General features: G+C 40.4%; 1 protein-coding gene across 6 annotated transcripts in view; it reads left to right on the top strand.

Annotated features, from left to right (window-relative positions):
- Nucleotides 1-1949: 1949 nt before the first annotated feature.
- Nucleotides 1950-24005, top strand: part of Lrch3 (leucine rich repeats and calponin homology domain containing 3) — a 100504-nt gene continuing 78448 nt past the window's right edge. For all 6 annotated transcript variants that reach the window (XM_005071547.4, XM_005071546.4, XM_040750893.1 and 3 more), the window contains exon 1: nucleotides 1950-2239. In XM_005071547.4, coding sequence (XP_005071604.1) covers nucleotides 1978-2239 — 262 coding nt within the window. In that variant the 5' untranslated portion in view covers nucleotides 1950-1977. The remainder of the gene's footprint in view (nucleotides 2240-24005) is intronic.

Raw genomic sequence — 24005 nt, 5'->3', positions numbered from 1 at the left:
TAACATATCTGATCAGTCCAGGATTATCATAGTATGTTGAGATTTCAGTGGAGTGTACATATCGGTAGAAAAATGGCCATATTACTAAGAATTTGTCAGAATTCTTGCAGATAGAAATGGCAATGGTGCATTTGGAAACGCACATCGACAGTCTTGTAGGCTTATGTAGTTTATGTGTGTGATGTGTGAGTGAGCACACACAAGTCAGAGAGTAGTCCGTTCTCCCCTTCCATCTTGGGGTCTGCGAATTAAACTCAACTCAAGTTGTATGACAAGCTTTTTCCATCAATGAGCCATGTTGCCAGTCCAGTTTAATCTTTATTTCAAGAGAGGTATCCCTTTGTAGTTAGGCTGACCTGGATCCTCCTGCTTCAGTTTCTCAGGTTCCAGAATTACAAGCATGTGCTACCATGCCTGGATAGCTTAGTATCTTTCAAAGAACAACCAAATTTCAGAAAGAACAGAAAATACATATATTGGATAAACATTAATTGACAAAGACTACACATTATTTGCCATGAAGTGACATTAATAGGCAATAATTTATTGTAGGACTAGTTCCAAAGAAACTAGAATGTCACATAATGAAACACCAGGCATGGTATCAGATATCATATACTTTGTATTTTCTCAGGGCTCAGAAGGCCAAGGCCAACCTGAGCTACATGGGGACTCTTATCTAGAAAAGAAAAAGAGAAAAAAAAAAAGGTTCATAGAGCAGTTCTCTGAGCAGCAGTTACTAATCAACTTTGTTATTGAAACATTTTTACAACTTCTTGAACTTAGAAACTCCGGAAAGTGCTTGTCTGGGCTTTCTGAAGTTGGTCCTTTAATAACCTCTCACACCTCGTATTTTCTTTCATGTTCTGCTATGGAGTTTCTCATTTGTGTCTTAATGCTCTTACATGCTTCAAAATACGTGTTTACTCGTCTTCTATTATGGAATTTCGCTCTCTGTCATCCCATGCTACTTGATAAATTCTCCAGGTTTGGTTCAAAACCTCATTCATTCTTGAGAGAGATCCGTTTGCTGTGAACTCTGGTAGATAACCCTCCCCTCTTCGTGCTCAGCCCTCGACTATTACTGTAACTGGCCTCCTTGGATTCTGTAATAAGATTAGATAATTCTTTAGGAAAGATGCTGATTAGATAATTCTTTAGGAAAGATGCTTTATCTGGCAGCCCTATGTATTTTCCACAGCGAATTGAAGTTAATGGTAAGTGAAATTTAGATCACATACTAGGAATGGCTTGAGTTTAAAACAGATTTGGGGAAATAAAAGTGCAGTATTAGGGAGGTTTAACTAGTTTAAATTTGAGTGGTATTTTCACTTTTTCATTATAGAGTATTTTGTCTTTCTCAATTTTGGTTGCAGACTTGCATTTTAGACTTAAATATTCTGCTTGAGTCAATGATTAAAATCTGCACAAACAGCCATACCATTTAGACGCTTGTTTTCATTAAGAGCTCTTTCATAAAAAGTAGAATCTAAAATATATAGCAGTTTCAACAAGAATTAGGGACTTTGTAGCTGAATCTCGCACACAGTATTTTTCTCCACTCAAGAACTAATAGTATATCCACAAATCTCAATTTAGATCGTTTGGCGGTACCGTGACAATTTGGAGAGACAACTTGGGGCACATCGCTTGGAGTCTCCTCTAACTGCCCAAGATTCTGGCAGCAACAGTGCTAAGAATCTTTGCTGCTTAATGTAACCCACCACTGAGGGAGGAAGACAGGGTGCTGAGGAGCGTTGTTAAAGATGGTTTTTGTAGTGGCCTTTTAGAAATACCGCTGGGAATCCAGAATAGAGAGCTGCGATCTCCCTTTGGTTTCCCTGGAAAACCTCGGAGTTGGGCGGGGCACCAGTGCGTCTCTAGAGCTGTCCGGGGTCCCCGAGCCCCTTTCCCCGCCCACCCAGCGGTTCGGGTGGCGCATGCGCAGAGCCGGCCCAGAGAGTTGTCGGCTGGGAAATGGCGGCCGCGGGGTTGGTGGCTGTGGCAGCGGCTGCGGAATACTCTGGCCCAGTGGCGTCCGGGGGAAACCTCTCCGGTGCTAACTGTGGGCCGAGCCCTGGGGTAGGCCCTGGTCCTGGCCCTGGCTCGTGGAGCCGCTCGGTCGACCGAGCCCTGGAGGAGGCGGCGGTCACCGGGGTGCTGAGCCTGAGCGGCCGGAAACTGAGGGAGTTTCCCCGGGGAGCGGCCAACCATGACCTGACGGACACCACCCGGGCCGGTGAGCTAGACGCAGGCATCCCTGCTGCCCGGGACCGGCGGGATGGGGAGGGGCTCGTCGGGTGTGGGGGGCGTGTGGCGACCGGCCGGAGGCTCCCGGTGACCGGGGTAACGGGGGAGGCTGGCGGGACCGCGCACCCTCCCGGCCTGGCCAGACCCGGAGCCTGGGGTGCAGCGGCGCGCAGCATCACCTCCGAAGCCGGCCAGAGGCGACTGAGGGATGATCTTTCCTGAGTTGCTCTGAGAAATCCCGCTGTCAGAGTGCCCTGTAGACTTTTGCCCCACCCCGATGTCTGCAGGCCCTTTGGATTGGGGCTGCCAAATTGACTTTGGTATGAGTGTGGCCAGCATGTTCTTCCTTCACAGGACGGGTGACGGCTGGGTGCTACATTGTCAAAGAACCCATGTCCGTGCTGGCGTTTTCCCTGTGTGTGTGTGTGTGTGTGTGTGTGTGTGTGTGTGTGTGTGTGTGTGTGTGTGTGTGTGTAATGTAGACTCCAACGTTGTAACTTAACTCTCCGCCTCTGTTGATTTACCGAAAAGTTAGCGCATCTTTAGGTGCTCATTACTTTCGTCTTCCACTCTGACGTGTCCTCCAAGAAAACGTGAGAAGAAAAACTTCATAGGATATTGTCTACCTCATCTATAATTGCTTTTCCCTTTAAAAACATTACTTTGCCTTATATTGTTTAAGACAGGAAAGAGAATGGGAATTAAGTATTATTTGGTTTCCTTAGTTGTGGGAACAATGTATGGTGCCTGAAGTATTCAGCATACTATAATGTGTTCCTCTTGTGTTTAAAATATAGTTTCCTCAGCGAGTAGATTAAGAATTAAGTCGTTATGTCTTACATAAATATAAGGGGAGAGGTCCGTTACGAAGTGGTTTAAATATTTTGTGTTTATGTAGTTAGTGAATGTGCAGTATAATTGTGTCATCCTCATTGTGCTTAATTTTGAAATCTTAGAGTTAATACTTTCTTAAGTTCTGTAGTCATCAAAGATTGGTAATTATTACATATAATCACTCCTGTTGGAAAAATAAATAGACCTGGGCTGGTGAGATGGGTAAAAAGGCCCTTGCTGCCAAGCCTGACAGACAACCCAAGTTTGATCCCCAGAACCTAGGTAGTGAAAGGAGAGAACTAATTCCTGAAAGTTTTCTTCTGACTTACACACACACACACACACACACACACACAGAGAGAGAGAGAGAGAGAGAGAGAGAGAGAGAACGCACTAAACACTAAAAAAATTGAAAACAAAGATGTTAAATATCTGCTAAAAACTTATTTCCAAAGAAACTTTTGTTCTGCTTACTAAAGTTTATTTTGAGGAGTTGTTCTTTGAACATAATTTGCATTTATTTTCTTGTAGTCGATGGTACTAAACTTGCTAAGGTAAACATGAACAGTTACTTGAATTCTTATGTATGTGTTGGTAGACACCATCTAAAATTGTCATGCATACCCCTGCCTTCTTGAATCTGCTCAGGAGAAAGCTGATTGGCAGAGTGATTTTTATACTGAGGTGAGTCATATTAGTATTGCTACACTAAGCCTGAAGGTAAAGAAAAAGATGATTACAGGAGTCTATCTAGCTTTTTATCTTATCTGCTTTTCAGTAATTCTAGGAGCAACAGTCTGAGCCATCAAGAACTAAAAGTTTTATTGACAAAGAAAAGCACATTTATGAGAAATAACATTTAATCTCAAGGAAAGTTTTCCTTTTTGAGCTCTGGATTTTTATGTAAATTATTACTCATACTTCAGTGTTCTAGCTGCTGTATTAAATCAAAGGTTTTGTTGTTGTTTGACATTTTATCTAGTCAAAAGTAAAAAAAAAGAGATTAAAAAGATCATAAAGTATTTTATAACCTGTTAGACCAGATTCATTTCTAACTTTAGCAGCCCTTATAATTAGAACAAAAATAGTTTTAAAGCAGGCAGTTTAATGCCAATGGCATAATTTATTGAGTGTTCATTATTCATCTAAGTTATTCATCCTTAGATGTTTAAGCATATTGCCTTGCTAAATATATACAGCATGTGTATTATATATGATTACACCTAGTTTCATAGGAAAAATAACTCAGAGATACTCCTAATGCTGATAGACTTTTATCTGACTCTGTTTGCTCCACTGTATCAAGCAGCTTCTCTGTGCAGTGAGGCATTCTTTTTCTTCTTGTTGCAGATAGTGAAAGCAAAGCTTAGAGACATTTAATAATGTGCTCAAAGACCTGTAGCCAAAGGACAAAGGATGAGGGTGTTTGACATAACTCCAAAACCCATTCTGTTTTTGTAGGTAATTGATGAATCCAGACTAGCTACTTTTTAAGTGATTCGCATTTGTATGTGTGTCTCTGGTGTGGGTATGTGCATATGAATGCAGTGCAGGTGCTAAGGAGACCGACCACAAGAGGGCATCAGCTCCTCTGGAGGGTGAGCTACCTGCTGTAAGTGCTGGGAATCAATCCTGGTTCTCAGCAAGAGCAGTATGCACACTTCACAACTGAGTCATCTCTGCAGTCTGAGTTCAGACTTACAATAGTTAAAATCTATTTTGCTTAGAGTAGGAACTATAGAAAATTTAAAGCCATGTAAAATTGTATCAGAGCTGGCTCATAGATTGTTCTTTCATTAAGTATGGAATGTTCACAGTAGAATTGCTGCTTTCTAAGAATTTACATCCTAAGAAACAGACTTATTATTACCCATTCCATTTATAACTGGATATTATTAGAAATTTCTTGAGTTTCCTCCCCCTCTTTGTTTAAAAAGGTGGATACTGCTGGGCATGATGGCACATGTCTTTAGCCCCAGTACTCAGGAGACAGAGGCAGGAGGATTCTGTAAGTTCCAGAACAGCCAGGGCTACAAAGAGAAACTCTGTCTTGAAAAATAAATAAATAAAAGCAAAAAAATAAAGATAGCTGAGCTGTTAATACTTGAGGACCAAGAAGGTAATACTGTTTATTACTAGTAGCTGTGCTTGGCACTTACTGAGCCCATCAGGGCTGTCTGTGCTACTGTGACAGAATACAAGTGATACTTAGCTTAGGAGGAAATGGAGCTGGAGAGATAGCTCAGGAGTTAAGAGTACATACTGCTCTTGGAAGACTGTGTTTGGTTCCCAGCACCCACAGCAGGCAGTTTGTAACTGCCTATAACTCCAGCTCCAGGATATCTGAAACCTCTGGCCTCCTAAGGTACGTGCACTCATGTGCACATGTTCCCCCACCCCTTCACATACGCATACTTAAATCAATGAAAAAAACAAACTTTTTTTTTTTTTTTAACACAGGAAGCAAGGCTGTTTGATACCTGTCTTCAGAAATTTTAGTCCCTGGTCACTTTACCAAGTTACTAAAAGCAGAGGGGTGTGCTAATCTTGAGATGGCCTGGAAACAGAACCAGGAAGGAGCTGGGCTCTCAGCATCCTCCTCAAGAACAAAACTCCAGTGACCCAATTTCCTAATGGTTCCACCATTTCCCAGATCATTCCAGGCTGGCACCAAGCTTCCTACCCTTACACATTTTACCTGCAACCTGCAGCAAGCCTTTCCCATACTCCTGATACTGTGCTAAGGCGCCTCACAGACATACAGTCGTGTGCACTAGGAGTACTAATTTATTTTCTCTCACTCCACACATCAGGAGAGGATATAATTCAGGCAGGACTTCACAACTAGAAAGCAACAGAACTAGCATTCAGATTCATATTTATCTAGGCATGCAGGTATATGCTTACAACCCTAGCCTTTAGGAAGCTGAGGCAAGGAGCATCAAGGAATTGAGGCAGCCTGAGCTAGTTAGGAAGTTTAAGGCTAGATAGTGAGACTCTGTCTCAAGAATAGTCACATATTATTCTAAAATTTGTATTGTTGATCACTGAGTCATATAGGTTTGAAACCTGAGATTTCTTTTGTTTGCCTGATGCCTTCATTGGTATCATGATTGGTAGCACTGCCAGTTAGTAATGTACAGCCAAAAGCAATACAAACTGGAGCTAGAACATAAATTCAAGAAAATGATAGTGAAAGTTCAGAGATTCCAATTCTTTCTCCAAGAATAGAAAAATGAGTCTTTTCTGGCATTTTGAAAAGGAGTAAGAAAGAACCAGCCTGAGGAAAAGCAAACAAAATTCACTAACTAGGCCTGTTCCAGAGTTCATAGACTTGTAAAACTTGGAGGAACTGTGGTACCCATCCCAAGTTACTTACTGATGAGAAGCCTTCTCAGTTTAGATGATGTGCTTTAGATGGTAGAGGAGATGACCAGATAGGTAGTATTTCACAGACAACAAACAGGAGTCATAGTTGGAACTGTAAGACATATATTTTGAATGGAAGACAGAAAACAAGAAACAGAAGAGGATGGGTTGGGGAGGGAAGAATTAGATTACACACTTGAAAATAATTGGAGATGTAATGTGTACCAACATAATGCAGTGTCATCAAAGTCATGAGGATTGAGACACTGAAAACTGAATACTTATTTCCTAGGCAGGAAGAATGGAGACAGCTAAAATGACATTTAATTTGTCAAGAATGCAATCTGCAACCCACAAAATGATGGTTTTATAAGCCTTGGAAATATGTACTAGACTGCCAGGTCTTAAGTAGAAATAATGTGGTTTTTTTATATCAATCATAGTGTGTGTATGTGTGTGTGTGTATCAATTTATGAAATTTTCTAGAACTTTCAATGTGATAGTCACTAGCCATAGGTGCTATTAAGATAATATTTCTAGATCTGGAGGCACATGCCTATAGTCTTAACACTTAGAAGGCTGCAGCAGGAGGATAAGGAGTTTAAGATCAACCTAAGATAGTGAGACCCTGTTTCAATCAAGCAACCAACGAATGAACGGATGAATGAATGAATGAATGATTGAGTGAATGAAACTGGGTATGTGCCTGGACTCCCAGCTACATAAGAGGATCAGGTAGGGAACTGAGCACAAGAATTTGAGTCTTGTATCAAACAGCAGTGAGCAACATAGTGAGATGTTACCTCAAAATATATATCTAATAATAAAAGATTTAAAATGTAAGGAATAAAATAAAAGCTTAGACAGGATAGTGGTGCACACCTTTAATCCCAGCACTTGGGAGGCAGAGGCAGGTGGATCTCTGTGAGTTTGAGACCAGCCTGGTCTACAGAGTGAGTTCCAGGACAGCCAGGGCTATATGGAGAAACCCTGTTTTAAAAAAAAAAAAACTTAAATAAATAAATAAAATAAAAAAAATTAGGGAGGCCAGTGAGATAGCTCAGTGGGCAAAGGCACTTGCCACCAAGCCTAATAATTTTTTCCAACTTTTTTAAAATTTATTTTGTGTGTCTTTCACTTCATGCATCTGGATCCCATTCATTTCCCTGTCCCTTTGTATCCACCCTCTGTCCTTGCAACACCCCCTGACAATAAAATAAAATTTAAGAGAAAAAAATAAGAGAAAGATCTTGTCATGGAAGCAGTAGTGTGACACAGTGGGTCACACAGGGAACCCTTTTGTCCATGTATCTTTATTGGAAGTGTTCATTGCAAAGAGTCATTGGTCTGGTTCTAGGCCTCTGGTTTCTGCTACACTGTGATGCTGGGCCCTTACTAGGACTCCTCTCGAATATTCTGTTGTTGCCCTGTGTCATGGAGTTCCTGCAGCTTTGGGTCTGCAGAACCTGCCCCTTCATATACTCTAGAAGATCACAGATGGGGTGGATATTGGGGTGGACCAACACATAACCCTGGTTCTGGGTCTGGGTAGTTGCAGGGTTGGTCAGCCCATCAACTCTCCTCACCTTCACCAGGTTGAGCTCTCCAGCATTGCCTGAGCTAGTTCACCCTATGCATCAGTGAGCAAGGGCCAGGGCTAACTAATTCTCTTGCCTTCACCTCATGGTTTCTTTCCCCCATCTGGACTCTCAGGGCCAGCAACTATGTTGCTTACGTGAGGGGCAGAGACAGCTCTCCTGTCCTTTTGACCTCAGGGCCAGCTCTCCCACCTGACACCATATGGCAGATGAGGAGCAGGGCCAGATCTCCCACACTCAAATTCTTGAGGTAGATTCACCCATACTCCCAGAATAGGGTCAGTTCTACTGTGCTAGCCAGGCAAGGTGCAGGACTCACTTTCCCAAGTGAAGTCTGATACTTTTAATTGATCCCCAGAACCTGTGTCCTGGATTTTCTTCCACGTATGCACTGTGACACATGCACATGTAAAATTTAAAATCTGAGGTGCAGAGTTGCTCAATGATTAGAGCATTTGTTGCTCTAGTAGAGGATCTGGGTTTGGGTGTTAGGATGCACATGTGGCTCACAATCATCCATAACTCCAGTTCTAAGAAATATGACACCCTCTTCTGACTTATGTGGGTACCAGGTGTTCATGTGATATGCAGGTAAAATACTTAAACACATAAAAAAAACTTATTTCAAGTAGAGTATTTGGCTAGTATGTGTAACTAGGATGGATGGGTGAGTGGGTGGGTAGATGGATGACTGTATGGGTGAGTGGGTGGGTACAATGGATGGATGGATGGATGGATAATTTATTTCCTAACCACATTTTAGGTGCTCAGTAGATATATGTGTCTTATTGGACAGTCCTTGTCTGTTATATTGAACTGCACTGATAGAACTTTTTTAAAACCATCAAATAAATAAATAAAAGAATCTTTTCATCACTATTGAGAATTATATTTGGCAATGATATTGAAGCATAATGAATAGAACTACAATTTCTGTATCATTTATATTATAAATCATATTTACCTTAGCAGTTTTATTATATCCATGAAAATAGTAAGCCAGCACATTGTGATAAAGGCTTAGAAGGTAAGGACAGAGCAGAAGGAAAAGGATGGTGACACCAAAGCAAGACTCAGTTACAGGATCCTCACAAGCATGCCAACAGAGCGGTCTATGTGGTTTTTTTCTTTCATAAAGATATTGGGCTGGGGAGTGTCTTAGTGGGTGAAGTGTTTGCAAGCCTGATGACCTGAGTTCAGGTCCACAGAACTCAAGTAAAAGCTGTGTATAGTTGTAGTAGCATTTGTAATCCCATCATGCCCCATCAGGTAGTGGAAGGTGAAGATAGGAGAAGCTTGCTGACTAGCTAGCCTGTATTAACAATGTGAATATAAGACCCTGTCTCAAAATGGATGGTAAAAACTGGCACTTGAGGTTGTCCTCTGACTTCCACATCCTTGTGCCTTCAAATATATATGTGGGGGTATGTGTGTTTCAAATATATATTTATATATATATTTGTATATATATACATATATGTGTGTAATAATATATATACATATATATATATATATATTACACATACACACACAAAAAATGAAATTTAAAAATTGATGTCTTTGGCACTAATCAAGTCTCATCCTCACTCTTCTTCCTTCCCTTTCTGCCTCAAAAACAAGCTGTATACGGTATTGATACTGTGGAAAAGGGACCTGGGGACTTGTTACTTAGATGATACACATAAATACTCATACACACATGTACTATAAAGAGAGACAGGTTATGGTGGTTTAGTACGAAGCTATTTAAAAGTTAAATTGAAGTTTCAGGGAGAAAATCCAGGATTCTGTACAATGGGATGACTTTTAAACAGGAAGGGTAAATAGTAGGATGACGACCACAGAGTCACTGTGGAGACCAAAATATTGCCAGCAGCATTCAGCCAAGACTTTTTAAAGTTTTGATTTCTTTTACATATGTATCTTTGGGAGGTATTGTAAGTTATATAGCATCAGATATTCTTCAGTTCATTTAAGAGGCAATTATTCCATTTGCTTGAGGAAGAATTTTGTAAATGTGATAATTCAAGCAAAGGAACATTATTTTGAATTTCTAGGGAAACCAATAAGTTGTAATCCTAGCACTCAGGTGGCATAGTCAGGAGGATTAGAAGTTCAAAGTCATTCTTGGTTACATGGCAAGTTTGAGGCCACCCTGGGCTACATGAAACTCTACACACACACACACACACACACACACACACACACACACACACACACACACACACACAAAATATCTTAGACTTATTTCCGACAAAAGCTATAGACAGCACATTTTTCACTGAAGACACATTTTAGAGAACAGTTTGCACATCATAAAGAGAAGCCACAATGTGAATGAAGGCTTATTTTCAATACATATATATATGGTATGTGGAACATGATGGGATTTCTGCAAATAAAGAGAACCTGTAAGAAAGCTGAGGAAGCAAAGAGGAATTCCAAATGGCCAGTAAATATGTGGGAAAGTGCTCAACATCTCAGTAGTCAAGGGAACGGAAATAACCACATTTTGAGGTACCGCTTATGGAGTTGATAAAACCAGACACCAGGGAGAATGGAAAGAGTGGGGACACTTGTGCACCTGCTGATGAAAGTGGGAGCTGATATCAGCACTGATGCTGAAAACAAGTTTGGATTATCCAACACAGTTAAAAATGCATATGCTCTGTGGTCTAGAAAGTCAACTCTCAAATACATGTTCCAGAGACATTTGTGTTTATGTATCCATGTGTACATCACATAAGTGTTTGTAACAGTATTCATATTTGACAACTCAAATGCATATTATAATAGATTAGTCAGTTGTGATTCATCTGTTTATGAGATTTCCAAGCAGTGAAAATACATGAGCTACAACCATGTCTATTATTACATGGATGAGCCAGAGAAATAATGCTGAACGCTTGAAGTTTGACACAATATGTGTAGTTCAAATATATTTTTTAAGTTCAAAAGCAGGTACAATACATAAACATTAAAATTATAAAGAAAACCACTGATGTGTTTACCTTAAAAATCAGTGTACTGGTTCCACAGGAGAAGTGAAAAGGAATTAGGAAGGGTTGCTGGGTTGAGGTCAGATGTCCTTCTGAAGCTTGGGAGTCAGGTTTGTCCAACTCAGGGTAAAGTGATTGCTGGGTTACAAAGTAGTTTGTTTTTTTTGTTTTTGTTTTTTTTGTTTTTTTGTTTGTTTGTTTTGTTTTTCGAGGCAGGGTTTCTCTGTATTGTTTTGGAGCCTGTCCTGGAACTCTCTGGGTAGACCAGGCTGGTCTCGAACTCACAGAGATCATTCTGCCTCTGCCTCCCGAGTGCTGGGATTAAAGGCGTGCGCCACCATCGTCTGGCAGTAGTTTGTTTTTTTGAGACAGGATTTCTCTGTGTAGCTTTGTAGACCAGTCTGGTCTCGAACTCACAGAGATCCGAATGTCTCTGCCTCCTGAGTTCTGGGGTTAAAGGCGTGTACCACAACTGCCTGGCTACAAGGTAGTTTATTAAAGTGTACAAGAATTACCTTTTCTCCCATCTTCATCAAAATCCGTCATATTTGTCTTCTTATTTTCTTTTTTCCTGGTAATTAGTGATGTTGAATACATTTTTCCATTTAATTGTATATGTCTAGTTTCTTTGTCCATTTAAAGTTTTATTACACTTTATTATTTTGTGGGGGGGGTCATAGGAGCCACCGTGTACATACTACACATGTGTATGTAGGGCGCTGGACAATTTGCAGGAGCACTATGTGGGTCCCAAGGATTGAACTCAGGTTGTCAGTCCTGGTAGCAACAGCTTTTACCAGATAAACCATCTTGCCAGCTGTCTTTATCCACTCTTTATTTATTTTTTTCTTTTGGTTTTCTAAGACAAGAGTTTCTTGTGTAACTGCCCTGGCTGTCCAGGAACCTGATTTGTAGATCAAGCTAGCCTCAAACTCACAGAGACCTGACTGCCTTTGCCTCCCGAGTGCTGTATTAAAGGTGCATGCCACCACTGCCTGGCATCTTTCTTGGTACTGAGTTAGAGTTTTTTACTTGGAGTTATTGGACTTCTGTATGTTTGTTACTTTTTGTGCTTACTCTGTCTTTTGTTCCCACAAATATTCTCTAGACAAATATGGAGTCCTCTATGTTTTGTTTTTGTTTTTTGTTTTGTTTTGTTTCTGTCTTTGGGTGGTTTTGGTTTTCTGTTTTGTTTGAGACAGGGTCTTACTATATGTAGTCCTGTCTGTCCTGGAACTGACCAGGGTGGACTTCAATTTACAGAGATCCTGTTCTGTGATTAAAGGGGTAGCATGCTGGAAAACCACAACCAGCTTTCCCTATTTTATGCTAGTAGTTTTATAGTTTCAGGTCTTACATTTAGGTTTTTGCCACATTTTGAGTTGAATTTTTTTAGATGATGTCAGAGTCTAATTACATTATTTACGTTATTTTATGTGTATCTGTAGTTTTGCCTGTTTGTGTATGCACCATATGGGTGCCTGATGCCCAGGGTGGTCAGAAGAGGTCACCTGATCTCCTAGAACTGGAGTTACAGATGGTTGAGAGTTGCCATTGGGTGCTGAGAACTGAATTCTCATCCTTTGTAAGAGCAGCAAGTGCTTTCAGCTTCTGAGCTGTCTCTCCAGCCCCAATTTTAGTCTTCTTCATGTGGATATCCAGCTTCCCCAAGATCATTAAAAAAGGACTGCTTTTCCCCATTGTGATTCATGGTAGTGTCCTCAAGAGTCTTTTGACCAAAAATATGTGAGTTTCTTTCTGGGCATGTCTTTTCCACTGGCTGTGTGTTTTCATGTTATTCCCATTCTGTTTTGAGTGCTACAGCCTAGTAGGGTTTGAAATCAGGCAGTGTAATGCTTTCAACTTTGTTCTTTTTGCCTAGGATTGTTTTGGTTCTTTAAAGGTCTTTGTGGTTGCAGAACTGAGTTTTGTTTGTTTATCTGGTTTTTCCTGGTGGTAGGACTTGAACCCAAGGGTTTTGTTGGGCATTGTTTAGAAAGATGGAGCCTTACTGTGTTGCCTAGGCTGTGATCAGGAGACCCACTGCCTGTAGCCTCTTGATTAGCTGGGAATATATACAGGTGTCACCATGTCTAATTTTAGGATTGTTTCTGTGAAAAATGTCACTTTAAAAAAAGAAGAAAAAGTTGCTGGATGGGAGTGGGTGGGGAAGTGGGGAGATGGGGAGTGTCACACTTGTTTAATTCCAGCACTCAGGAGGCAGAGGTTGAGGCAAGTGGGTATCTGTAAGTTTGAGGTCCCGTTGATCTACACAGCTAGTTCTGGGATAGCCAAGGCTAGAGAGAGACCCTGTCTTGAAAAAACAAAAAAACAAAAACAAAAACAAAAAAAAGGAGGAGAAGAAACAAGTGTCATTTTACCATGGATTTTTCTTGAATTGGTATGGACATTTTAATAATAGTAACAATTCTAAGCCATGAACATGGGCTCTCTCTCTCTCTCTCTCTCTCTCTCTCTCTCTCTCTCTCTCTGTCTGTGTGTGTGTGTGTGTGTGTGTGTGTGTGTGTGTGTGTGCGCGCGCTCAGGTTCTTTCATCAGTATTTTACAGGTTTTAGTGTACAACTTTTTCCTTGATTAAATTAAGTTGTTTGACCCACTCCTGAATTTTAGCTGTAAATCTCACTTGATTGTGTGAATGGTCATATTAATGTGCTGTGTGTTTTGTTTGCACACACAATCAAGGACATTGTGCCATGCTTCTTTCTCTTTTTTTTTTTTTTTCTGAGACAGGGTTTCTCTGTGTAGCTTTGGAGGCTGTCCTGGCACTCACTCTGTAGACCAGGCTGGCCTTGAACTCACAGAGATCCATCCACCTGCCTCTGCCTCCCGAGTGCTGGGATTAAAGTCGTGCGCCACCAATGCCCGGCGTGCTTCTCTTATAATGGCTTTCAAAAGGTAATCCCTGCTTTGTAAAATGAGCTGGGAACTATTCTTTCCTCTTCAATCTGGAAAGAGTTTGAGAAGGATGATTTTTGTTTTTTGTTTTTTTGTTTTTGTTTTTGTTTTGTTTTTTTTTTTGTTTCTTGCTCTTTGAGACAAGATGTCACTTTATAGCCCTGGCTAGCCTAGAACTCGATATGAAAACCAGACTATTGTGATACGAGTGTATCTGCTTCCCAAGTGCTGTGATTAAAGGCATGTGCTACTACACCTGGCAGAAGAGTATTCTTTAAAGATTTATTTTATTATTTTTATTTGTGTAGGGGCTGTATGTACACAGAAGTACAGGTACCTGTAGAATTCAGGGGTGTTGGAACCCTCTGGAGCTGGGGGTAAGGCAGTTGTGAGCCACCTGACCTAGGTGCTGGGAGTCACTCTGGTCCTCTGGGAGAGCAAGCATTGCATGCCCTTTACTGCTGAGCCATCTTCTCAGCCCCAGGCCAGATGCTTCAAATGCAGTTCGAGACTTTTTGTTACTGAGGCATTCTCCTTAGTCTTTATTAATCTGTTCAAAATGTTTATGATTCTTAGTTGATTTGTTGTATTTTCCTAGAAAATTTAGCCATCCCTTAAAAAACAAGCTGGTCGATGAGATTTGGAAATAATGATGGCTGACTTCTTTATAACTAGGCTTTGTGTAGAATTCAATCAGAATGTCCTTAAGGATACTACTAGTTCCTTAATTGATGTCATAGACAATTAATCAGTGCCCAAAATAAAACCGGTAGCAACATAACAGTTTCTGAGTCTGACAAAGTTGTAAGGTCCTTACAAAATAAAATAGAGTTTCTATGTTTAATCTGGTATATTGGTATATATAATTTGATAATTGTGCAAGTCTCGTTTACTTTAAGAGAATCCCAATACCATGGTGTTTTTTGGTTTTGTTTTTTGAGATAGGGCCTTATATAGCTTAGGCGGGCCTCAAACTCTTTATGTGATATAGGCAGTGCGCATGCATATGGGCTGTAACAGTTATAATCACGTATAAATATCTGTAGGAATGGAGTAGGCAGGGGAGGTAAAGTACAGATTGTAATATGAAAACATTTTATGAAAAGGTTTATTACATGTTTACATGTTTAAAAGCTATCTCACACACACACACATATATATATATATATATTTAGAGAGAAGGGGGGAGGGAGGGGGGGAAAGAGGAGAGAGAGAGCGCAAAGGAAAGCTAGATGTGGTGTATGCCTAGAATCCCATAGTACCTGGAAGGTGGAGGCAGGCAGATCAGTTCAAGGTTATCCTTGGTTGTATAGCAAGTTCAAGGCCAGCTTTGGCTGTGTAAGACCCCTTTTAAAACCAACAAACCAAAAAAGGAATAAACATTTTGGGACTAGGGAGATTAGTATAGGAAACATGAGTAAGACTCAGAAAGCACATCCCACTTCTTGTCAATATCATTGTTTTTAACCTTCCTATCTGTATTAGTCCCTTTTCCATTGCTGCAATAAAATATCTCAGTAGAGTTATAAATTTTTAAAGAGTTTTATTTAGCTCACAGTTCTGAGGGTCTGAGAGTATGTTACCTACTTCTGCTTAGCTCTAGAGCCTCGTGGTGCTGACATACAGTGGCACATGCAGAAGAGATCACATGAGAAGACAGAGAGCAGAGACTAGCTAGTATTGCACTTTTATAATAGCTCACTCTGAAAGGACCCAACCAGGGCCCTACAAGAGTTACTTTAATACTGCAAAGCTGTGCCCTTACCTTGCACTTAGCCTCAGCTCTTAAAGGTGCCACTATGTCCCATTGTCACACTAGGGACCAGGTTTCCAACACATGGATGTCCCACAGGCACACTCAAACCATATCCAAACCACATTGTCTCAAGATCTGAAGAGAAATCCAGCTTGGTGACATTGTATTATAATACAGACACCTAACCTATAATCTCTACTTATCTTAACAGTCATATTTAGTAAGAGCCTCTGTGAAGAAAGACTGGTTTAATGATAGGATCTGTATTAATCAAGGTTCTCTAGAAGAAGAGGACCAGTTGAATGTATATGTAATTATATAGGGGATATATTATACTTGGAGATTCCCACAGTGACCATCTGCAAGCTTGAGAGCAAGGGAAGGCAGTAGCTGCTTAGCCTAAAACTGGGAGCCTCAATGTAAGAGGGGCACCCTGGGGAGTCACTGGTGTGAGTCCTGTTTAAAGCTAAAGAAGCTGGAGTCTGGTGTCCTCTGGCAAAATAATGGCAGCCACAAAAGTTTGTTCCCATTCAAGAAAAACTGAACTTGCCTACCAAGGTGATTTCCTCTGTCTTCTATTATATGTTCTCCCCAAGCTCCCATCATATTGGACAGTACAGGAGACATTAATGGATCTCCTCCTGTAATTGCTGATCCACATGCAAATAGCCTGACAGAGAATACCTTGATGATGTACATTAGCAATTTTTCTAGGCATCTCTCAGTCTGATCAAGTGGACAACATCAAAAATATCTTATTAGGTAGTACCCCTTATATGATCCCTGGTTTTGAGTAGGATAACAGAAGTGCATACTTGGTTTTTGGCATCATTGTCACTATTGAAACAGTCTTGATTGCTTGATCTTCATACCTCTGTCTCCAGGCTGCTAGAGCTCCCTGGGTGCATCACCACACCCTATTTCTTATTTATATTTTTTAAGCAGGGTCTCATTGTCTGTTCCCTGCTGGCAAGAAACTTGCCACATAGCCCAGACTGGCCTAGAATTTGTGATCTGCCTGTTTTTTTCTGCTTCCCCAGTGCTGGGATTACAAACTTTGACCACACCTTTATAAAGCTACACATTTTAAAATTATGTATAGGATAGTAGTTTATACACAAGAGTTGGGATCTTTGTGCACTGACTTTGAATTCAAAGAAACTTAAGCTTGACTTTCAGTAATGCTAACCTTCTTAAATAGTATTCTCATCTGTGCAGTATCTGCCTGATAAAAAAGGTTTTACAGATTACAACTATATGGAACAAAGTAACAAAGGTGCCATTATTTTTATGTGCTTGGCACTTTTTTCTTTCCCATTTTGGATTTTTCGTATACGTTAGTGTTTTGCCTGAATATATGTATGTATCTCCAGATCCCCTGGAACTGGAGTTACAGACAGTGTGAGCTGCCACGTGGGTGCTTGGAAATGAACCCAGTTCCTCTAGAAGAGCAACCAGTGCTTTTAACCACTGAGCTAACTCTCCAGCAGTTTGGGCTTTTTGAAATAAAGTCTTACTATGTGTTCTGGTTATCCTGGAATTCTCCATGGAATTCAGGCTTGTCTTAAACTTGTAGCCATCTTCCTGCCTCTGCCTCTCACCTTGTCTTTCTTTTTTATATTGCTAGGGCTCAGACCATAGTATATGTTAGGTACTTGCTGTCCTACTGAGTTATTACTTCTAAGTCATATTGCGTTTTCTCAGAGTGCTTTGTTGAAGACATTTATTTTTCCTATTGTATGATTTAATTTCCTCCTAAATGATACATTTTTATTTTACCTTGATTTGTGTGTGTGTTATTTTAAGGGTTTCCTGTTAATTTTTCTTTTTCTTTTTGTTGAGGAGGAAGGGATGAAGTAGTCTGTGTGTGTGTGTGTGTGTGTGTGTGTGTGTGTACACGCACGTGTGCAGGCATTGGTGTGTGTGTGCATGCATGTGTGCAGTGTGTGTAGAATCAATTCTCTTCTTCTACCATGTGGGTCCTGGAGTTTGGACTCAGGTCCTCCATCCTGGTGGTAAGTGCTTTTATCCATTGTCATCTCGATGGGCATAGGGATTTTCTTTTTAAAGTTGTAGGTAAATCCTTTATTTTAGTTATTTTTTTAGGCTTCCTATTAGTTGAAGTAGCTATCAATAGTTAAGTTCATGCTTTGCTGCAGTGTTTCCATGATGATAGTAATGGGCATTGTTGTCACTGTGGGGATGTGCTAACACACCCAGCCCATCTGTCACCTGCTTTTGGACATTATTAATTTATGTACATTTGCTTAGAGAATTGATCATGCTTGAAACAGCTTTATTTCTTTTTTTTTCTTTTTTTTTTGTGGGGGTGGGGAGTGTTCAGAGACAGGGTTTCTCTGTGGTTGTGGAGGCTGTCCTAGAACATGTCTTGTAGACCAGGCTGGTCTCGAACTCACTAGATTCATCTGTGTCTGCCTCCTGAGTGCTGGGACTAAAAGTGTGTGTCACCACCACCCAGCTAGCTTTATTTCTTTTCACAACTATGCTTTCCTTGTATCCTCTGAGTGGGATGCTGAAAAATGTATGTGGGTTGATAAAATTTTGGTGCATATTTCCTAAACTGAGCTATGAAAAAAATGTTATAAGGAAATTTATCTAGAGAAATGAAAAATAAATTGAGAACTACAACTGAATTTATCTCAGAGAATTATCCTGGGCTATAAGTTTGGTTTTAGTGACGTGTGCTAGAATGAGAACATCTATGACACCAAAGACAGGCAATATGTAACAAAAAGGAACTCTGAAAAGAGCACTAGTATGATAATAAAACAAGAAAAATAATTCCAAAAACTTAGAATTGATAACTACCTCCTTCTCTTTTTTAAGGTCTGTCTCCTGTAGCCCAGTTTGGCTTCTGACCTGCTGTGTAGCTTGAGGATTTCCCTAGACTTCTGATCCTCTTGCCTTTGTCTCCAGAGTGTTGGGATTACAGGGCTTTGTGCTTGCTTGCCAGGCTGCATCCCCAGTCCTGTTTGTTTTGAGACAGTTTCACATGACTTAGGCTGACTCTAATTTGCTACTTCTTGGAGGATGACCCTCCTGCAGTATTTCCCTCCTGCCTCCACCTCCTGAGTGCTGGGATTACTGATGCATGACACTATTTCTGGCTTTTAAAGATAGAACTAGGAGAAAGTAGATTTTGGTCTTTGAAATCATGGTGTATAGTTTTATTATGGCAGCCCTGGCAAGCTGGTATACTCTGTTCTTTCTTACTGTTTATTGCTTCCTTTCTGTTTAGAGAGCTACGTTTAGTTTTCCTTTTAGATTGGGTCTGCTGGCTTCAGGTTCTCTTAGTTTTTCCTCACCTGAAGATATCTTGATTTCCCTCTTCCATTCCTGGGAGGGGGTGTTTTTTTCTAGATACAGTTCTGGGTGAGCAATTGTTGTCTTTCAGCATCTCAAAGATGTACCACTTTTTCTTTCCTCATACTGTCATTTCTATTCTTTCCCATTGTTATCAAGGTTGTTTTTATGTTCAGCTTTCAGCAGTTTAGGTATGGTATATCTTAATGTAATTTTTCTTCTTTTTAAAATTACTTGGGGTTTGTTCAGTGCCTTGAGTCTCAAAATTTTTTGCTTCCCAACTGAGGAAGCTTTCACTTGGTGGGTTTTCCAGGCCCACCCTCTGTTCTCACAGAACACTAATGACACGAGGAGTCCTAGATTTCTGCTTTAGTCCTACAGCTCTTTTATGCGCCATTCATTTTTCTTTTCACTTTCTGTCTTTCATTCTGAACGGAGAATGTCTAGTGTTCTACAGTTCATCTCATTGCTTTTTTGTGTGTGTATGTATGTGCACTTGAGTGCAGGTGGCCCCAGTGACTTGAATACTGTGATCCCCCTGGAGCTGGGGTTAGTTGCAGGTAAGCCACTTGACGTGGCTGCAGGAAACTGACCTTAGGTCCTCTACAAGTGCAGCAAGCGCTCCTAGCCACTGAGCCATCTCCCTGGCCCCTGCTTTGTCCTGACTCTCCATCCTGCTGTCACCCACCCAGTGGGTGTGCGTGTTTCTGTTGCTTTATGTTTTTCAGTTCTAGTTTACACTTTAATCTCATTTCTTTCTGACAATTTCCATTTCTTTGATGAGACTTTCTGTTTTTCATGTGTTCCAAGGGAGTTTATGATTGCTCTCTGAAGCATTTTCATGATGGTCTAACAACTGCCCCACCCACTGTGTTTTCTTTGCCTTGTGGCTGTGACTTGTTTCTGAGGTGCCAACTGGGAGACTTCAGCTCCATGTCTGGAATGTGTGGCACAGGACAAGGCAGCACAAGCAACCAAAACAAAACCACCCTGGGAACGGGGTGTTGCTCTCACGAGCCCTGAGGTCCCGCCTTCCAGCTGCTTAGCCTTCTTATGTCTGTTCATGTCTAATATCTCAGTAGTTGTATTAAACAGAAGCAATAAGGAAAAGTATATCTGTCCTGTCATCCAGATATACTTTTAAAATTAAATTTTATATTAATATTTAAAATTACATATATTTACAGCCTTGATAATAATTAAAAACAAATTTAAAAAATAATTCACAAGTTGTATAAATGTGACATGACTTGAAATTCTGTTGCTTTTAACTTTCTTGGGTTAATATTAATAAACAAAATTAATTTTATTTGATTTCTACCTCAAAATTTTCATAGGAATGGCATAGTGCTTGAAAACAAAAATGAAATATGTAAGTATAAAGTATTTCTACAGTGTGGCAAATTTAAAGAGAAAGTTTCAAAAACGTGACAGTCATCCATCATCAAGTCATCTTCATTCAACAAGGGTGACTTTGTGTTCCTTTGTTTGATAATTGGGCTGCAGGAGCGTATGAGCAGTGCTGTGGTTTCTTATGTGGCTGTATTATTTTGATATGGCACTTAAGTACTTGACCTTCCGTAAGACTTGGGTTTTAGGTGATTTAATATTGAACTGTGTATTGTAGAAGTTTTTTGTAGTTTGTATCTACAATTTCTTATTAAATTGCTCAGTGTTGAAAAGAATACCTCATATAGAGTGTCTGTCAAAATCTCAGGCTTTCTTACATTCACAGTAGCAAATGTTCAGATAGAAAGTGATGATATGGTATGTGGCTATTGCATAATGGGCTTTTTTGGTAAGGATGATGTCACTGTGTGGGATGGCCTGAAGCAGTTATTAAAGAACACAAGACTTTTGAGTGCTAGCATTTCTTACTAAATACCATTCTGCTGAAATTGTGTTTGGACTGGAGTGAACCTCGATTTTCCTGGCTTGCTTACTGAGATTTAGAGAAGTAAATTTTACTGTCATAATTCTATAGCTGGATTGAATAAAATATTAAAATATATTTTCCCTTTGTAAAGAGAAATGGGATTAGGAAGGGAAAGGTTAGCAGTTTCTGTTATACCAGAATTTTTAGATTAAAATTCAGGGATGCTTTGAATTTTTATATGTCCCTCAGTTTATTGCTGAAACACAACATAATGATTATTAGAAAAGGCTGTAATTTTTAAAGATTTTTAATGTCCTTGTTACTAAAAAAAGGCAGATTATGTTTCTACTTTGATTCTGATACATTTGATATTTTCTATTATTGTGGTAAAAGATGCATAGCTAAATTTATTATAATATAAAATAATTATTTATTGTTAAGTTTTACGTATACAATTGTTAGGCAAGTTGTTACCCTTGTGTCCATCCCCAGAATTTTCATCATCCTAAACTGATGTGCCTTTATCCACCAAACAAATACTCTTGATTCCCTCCCCCTTCTGCCCCAGCTTCCAGTAACCATTCTGCCAAGTGTCTCCAGGACTCTGACTGTTCAGGAACCTGTGTGGCCAGAATCCTGCAATGTCTGTCCTTTATTGTCTGGCATGTTTCACTTGGTTTTGTGTAATGTTTTTAAGGTTCATCTATGGTGTATCATGAATCAGAATTACATTCCTTTCATGTTCCAGGCCAGCCAGGCCTATGTAGCAAGACCCGGTCTTTAAAAAAAAAAGGCTTACAAGTATTCTGTTGCATACATGCAGCACATTTTGTTTTCCCATTCATCCACTCAGACATTTGGGTTGTTTATCCTTTTTACTATTGTGAATAATGGTGATGTGAATATTGGTGTACAAGGTTGCCATGACTTAAGAGTTCAAAGTTCACTATTACTGTGAGAGAGCGGGTCCCGTGGTTAAGTATCACTGGTACCTAGGACTGAAAATCCAGGGAGTAAGCCCCTGTGAATGAGGCAGAGAGGAAGTGAGTACACTATGAGCTTAGCACACATCCCAATAGTTGCCTGGCTGAAGATGTTTGTGATAAGAGAGTACACGCTGCCCTGCCCAAATGAGAGGTTTAGAACGTGTCCCTTGATTCCTGTCTCCTTTGCGCTTTAAGCAGTGTGCTCATAGAGAATAGCTAGAAGTCTGAACTCTATGCACAAGTGAATGATGAGTTCAAGCTGATCTTGTGGGCATAGAGGCCCTGTTTGCACTGGAAGTACTTAGATTGATTGGCTCAAGTGAATTTAATTTACCACATAAGTAGTTTCTTTTATCAGATGGCACCCTATCAATGTCCTGATATTTTTCATGAGGATGAATAGAACAATGGGGTAAAAGAGAGTAATTTGATCTGATAGGAAGATGTAGTGATCTCATGCACCTTCAATATGAAAAGCAGACACTACTCCATTAAAAAAAAAAAAAAGAACATTGCTTCAAGCAATGTAGGAAGGGTCAAAAAGATTGCATCAAAGGACAAAACTGAAAAAAGAAAGAAAACAGACAAAACTACAGGCTTCTCTGAGACTAAATAACTTAAGCTAAATGTTAGAAAACTACTTATGTGTAATTTTTTCCCTTAGAACCTAGTGTTTTAAAAGGTTTTTTCCTCTTTAGTATCTTATTTGAAGTAAGAGTATTATATCAGTCATAAATTATTTTTGTCCCTTATAATCTTCATAGTCTCAAACAGAAGTGGAAAAGTTAAGAAACTGGCTACAGAGAAAATGCCATGCCAAGTGGAGCTGGAAAGTTCAGTTGGTAAAGTGCTTGCTGCTTGTCTTAGCTGCCTTTCTGTTGCTGTAATAACATGTCCCAACAAAAGCAACTTAAGGAAGGAAGGGTTATTTTGGCTCACAGTTCTAGGGTACAGTCCATTAAGACAGATGTCATGGTGACCGGGGTCAGCTGCCCAAAGGCAGGAAGAAGACAGCTATGAATGCTCCTTTTCATACCGTCCAGGCTACCCTCTTTTAGGGTGGTCTTCTAACCTCAGTTAACCTGTGAGTTAATCCCTCACAGGCGTGCCTAGAGGCTTGACTCTAGGTGTCTAGATTCTGAGAAGTTGATAATCAGGATTAACCGTCACATCTGAGCCATGCTTGAGGACTTACGTTCAATCCTTAGAATGTGTAGACAAAGCTGAGTGTGGTGGTTCAGGCTGTGATCTCATCAAATGCTGGGGAGGCCAAGACAGGAACATCCCTGGGGCTCAATAGCCAACTGGCCTGCCACCTAGTTTCATCATGAGCCCCAGGCCCCAGTGAGAAACCCTCTCAAAAATAAGGTTGGAGGCTAGAGAAATGGCTCAACACTTCAGAGTGCTTGCTGGTCTTGGAAAGGACCTGAGTTCCTTGGGCTCCAGGCTTGTCCTCAAAAAGTAGGGGTTTTTTTGTTTTGTTTTGTTTTTTTGTTTTTTCGAGACAGGGTTTCTCTGTGCTTTGGAGGCTGTCCTGGCTCTTGTAGACCAAGCTGGTCTCGAACTCACAGAGATTCGCCTGCCTCTGCCTCCTGGTGCTGGGACTAAAGGTGTGTGCCACCACCACCTGGCCAGAAAGTAGTTCTTAGATCCTAAAAGCATAAGTAGTTAAAAGTAGGGAAAAAATAGATTTATAGCTCTCTATGGTAGTAAAGGTCTGTTTGTTGTGGGGTGTTCACCAGAGAAGACTGTGCTGACCTGTGTTTAAGCCACGTTGTCTGGTGACTATACTGGGTTTTCAAGATCCTAGTATAGCACTGAGCCTTTCACAGGGTGAGCTTTTAAGCACAAAAGCCATGTTGGCATATTTCAGCTAACAAGAACAGTTGGCCAGAAGCAGAACTACAGAAGCTAAAAAGCAAGGTTAATACATTTAGAGACTTTCCCAGAATGTTTTACGAGACAGGGTTTCTCTGCATTGTTTTGGAGGCTGTCGGTCCAGCCCGGCCTCGAACTCACAGAGATCTGCCTGCCTCTGCCTCCCGAGTGCTGGGATTAAAGGTGTGCGCCACCACTGCCCAGCCTGTATGGACTTTG

Source organism: Mesocricetus auratus, unplaced genomic scaffold (assembly GCF_017639785.1).
Source record: "Mesocricetus auratus isolate SY011 unplaced genomic scaffold, BCM_Maur_2.0 Super-Scaffold_100008, whole genome shotgun sequence".
Classification (NCBI taxonomy): domain Eukaryota; kingdom Metazoa; phylum Chordata; class Mammalia; order Rodentia; family Cricetidae; genus Mesocricetus; species Mesocricetus auratus.
Note: the sequence above shows the minus strand (reverse complement) of the source record. Positions and strands in the feature narration are given on the sequence as shown.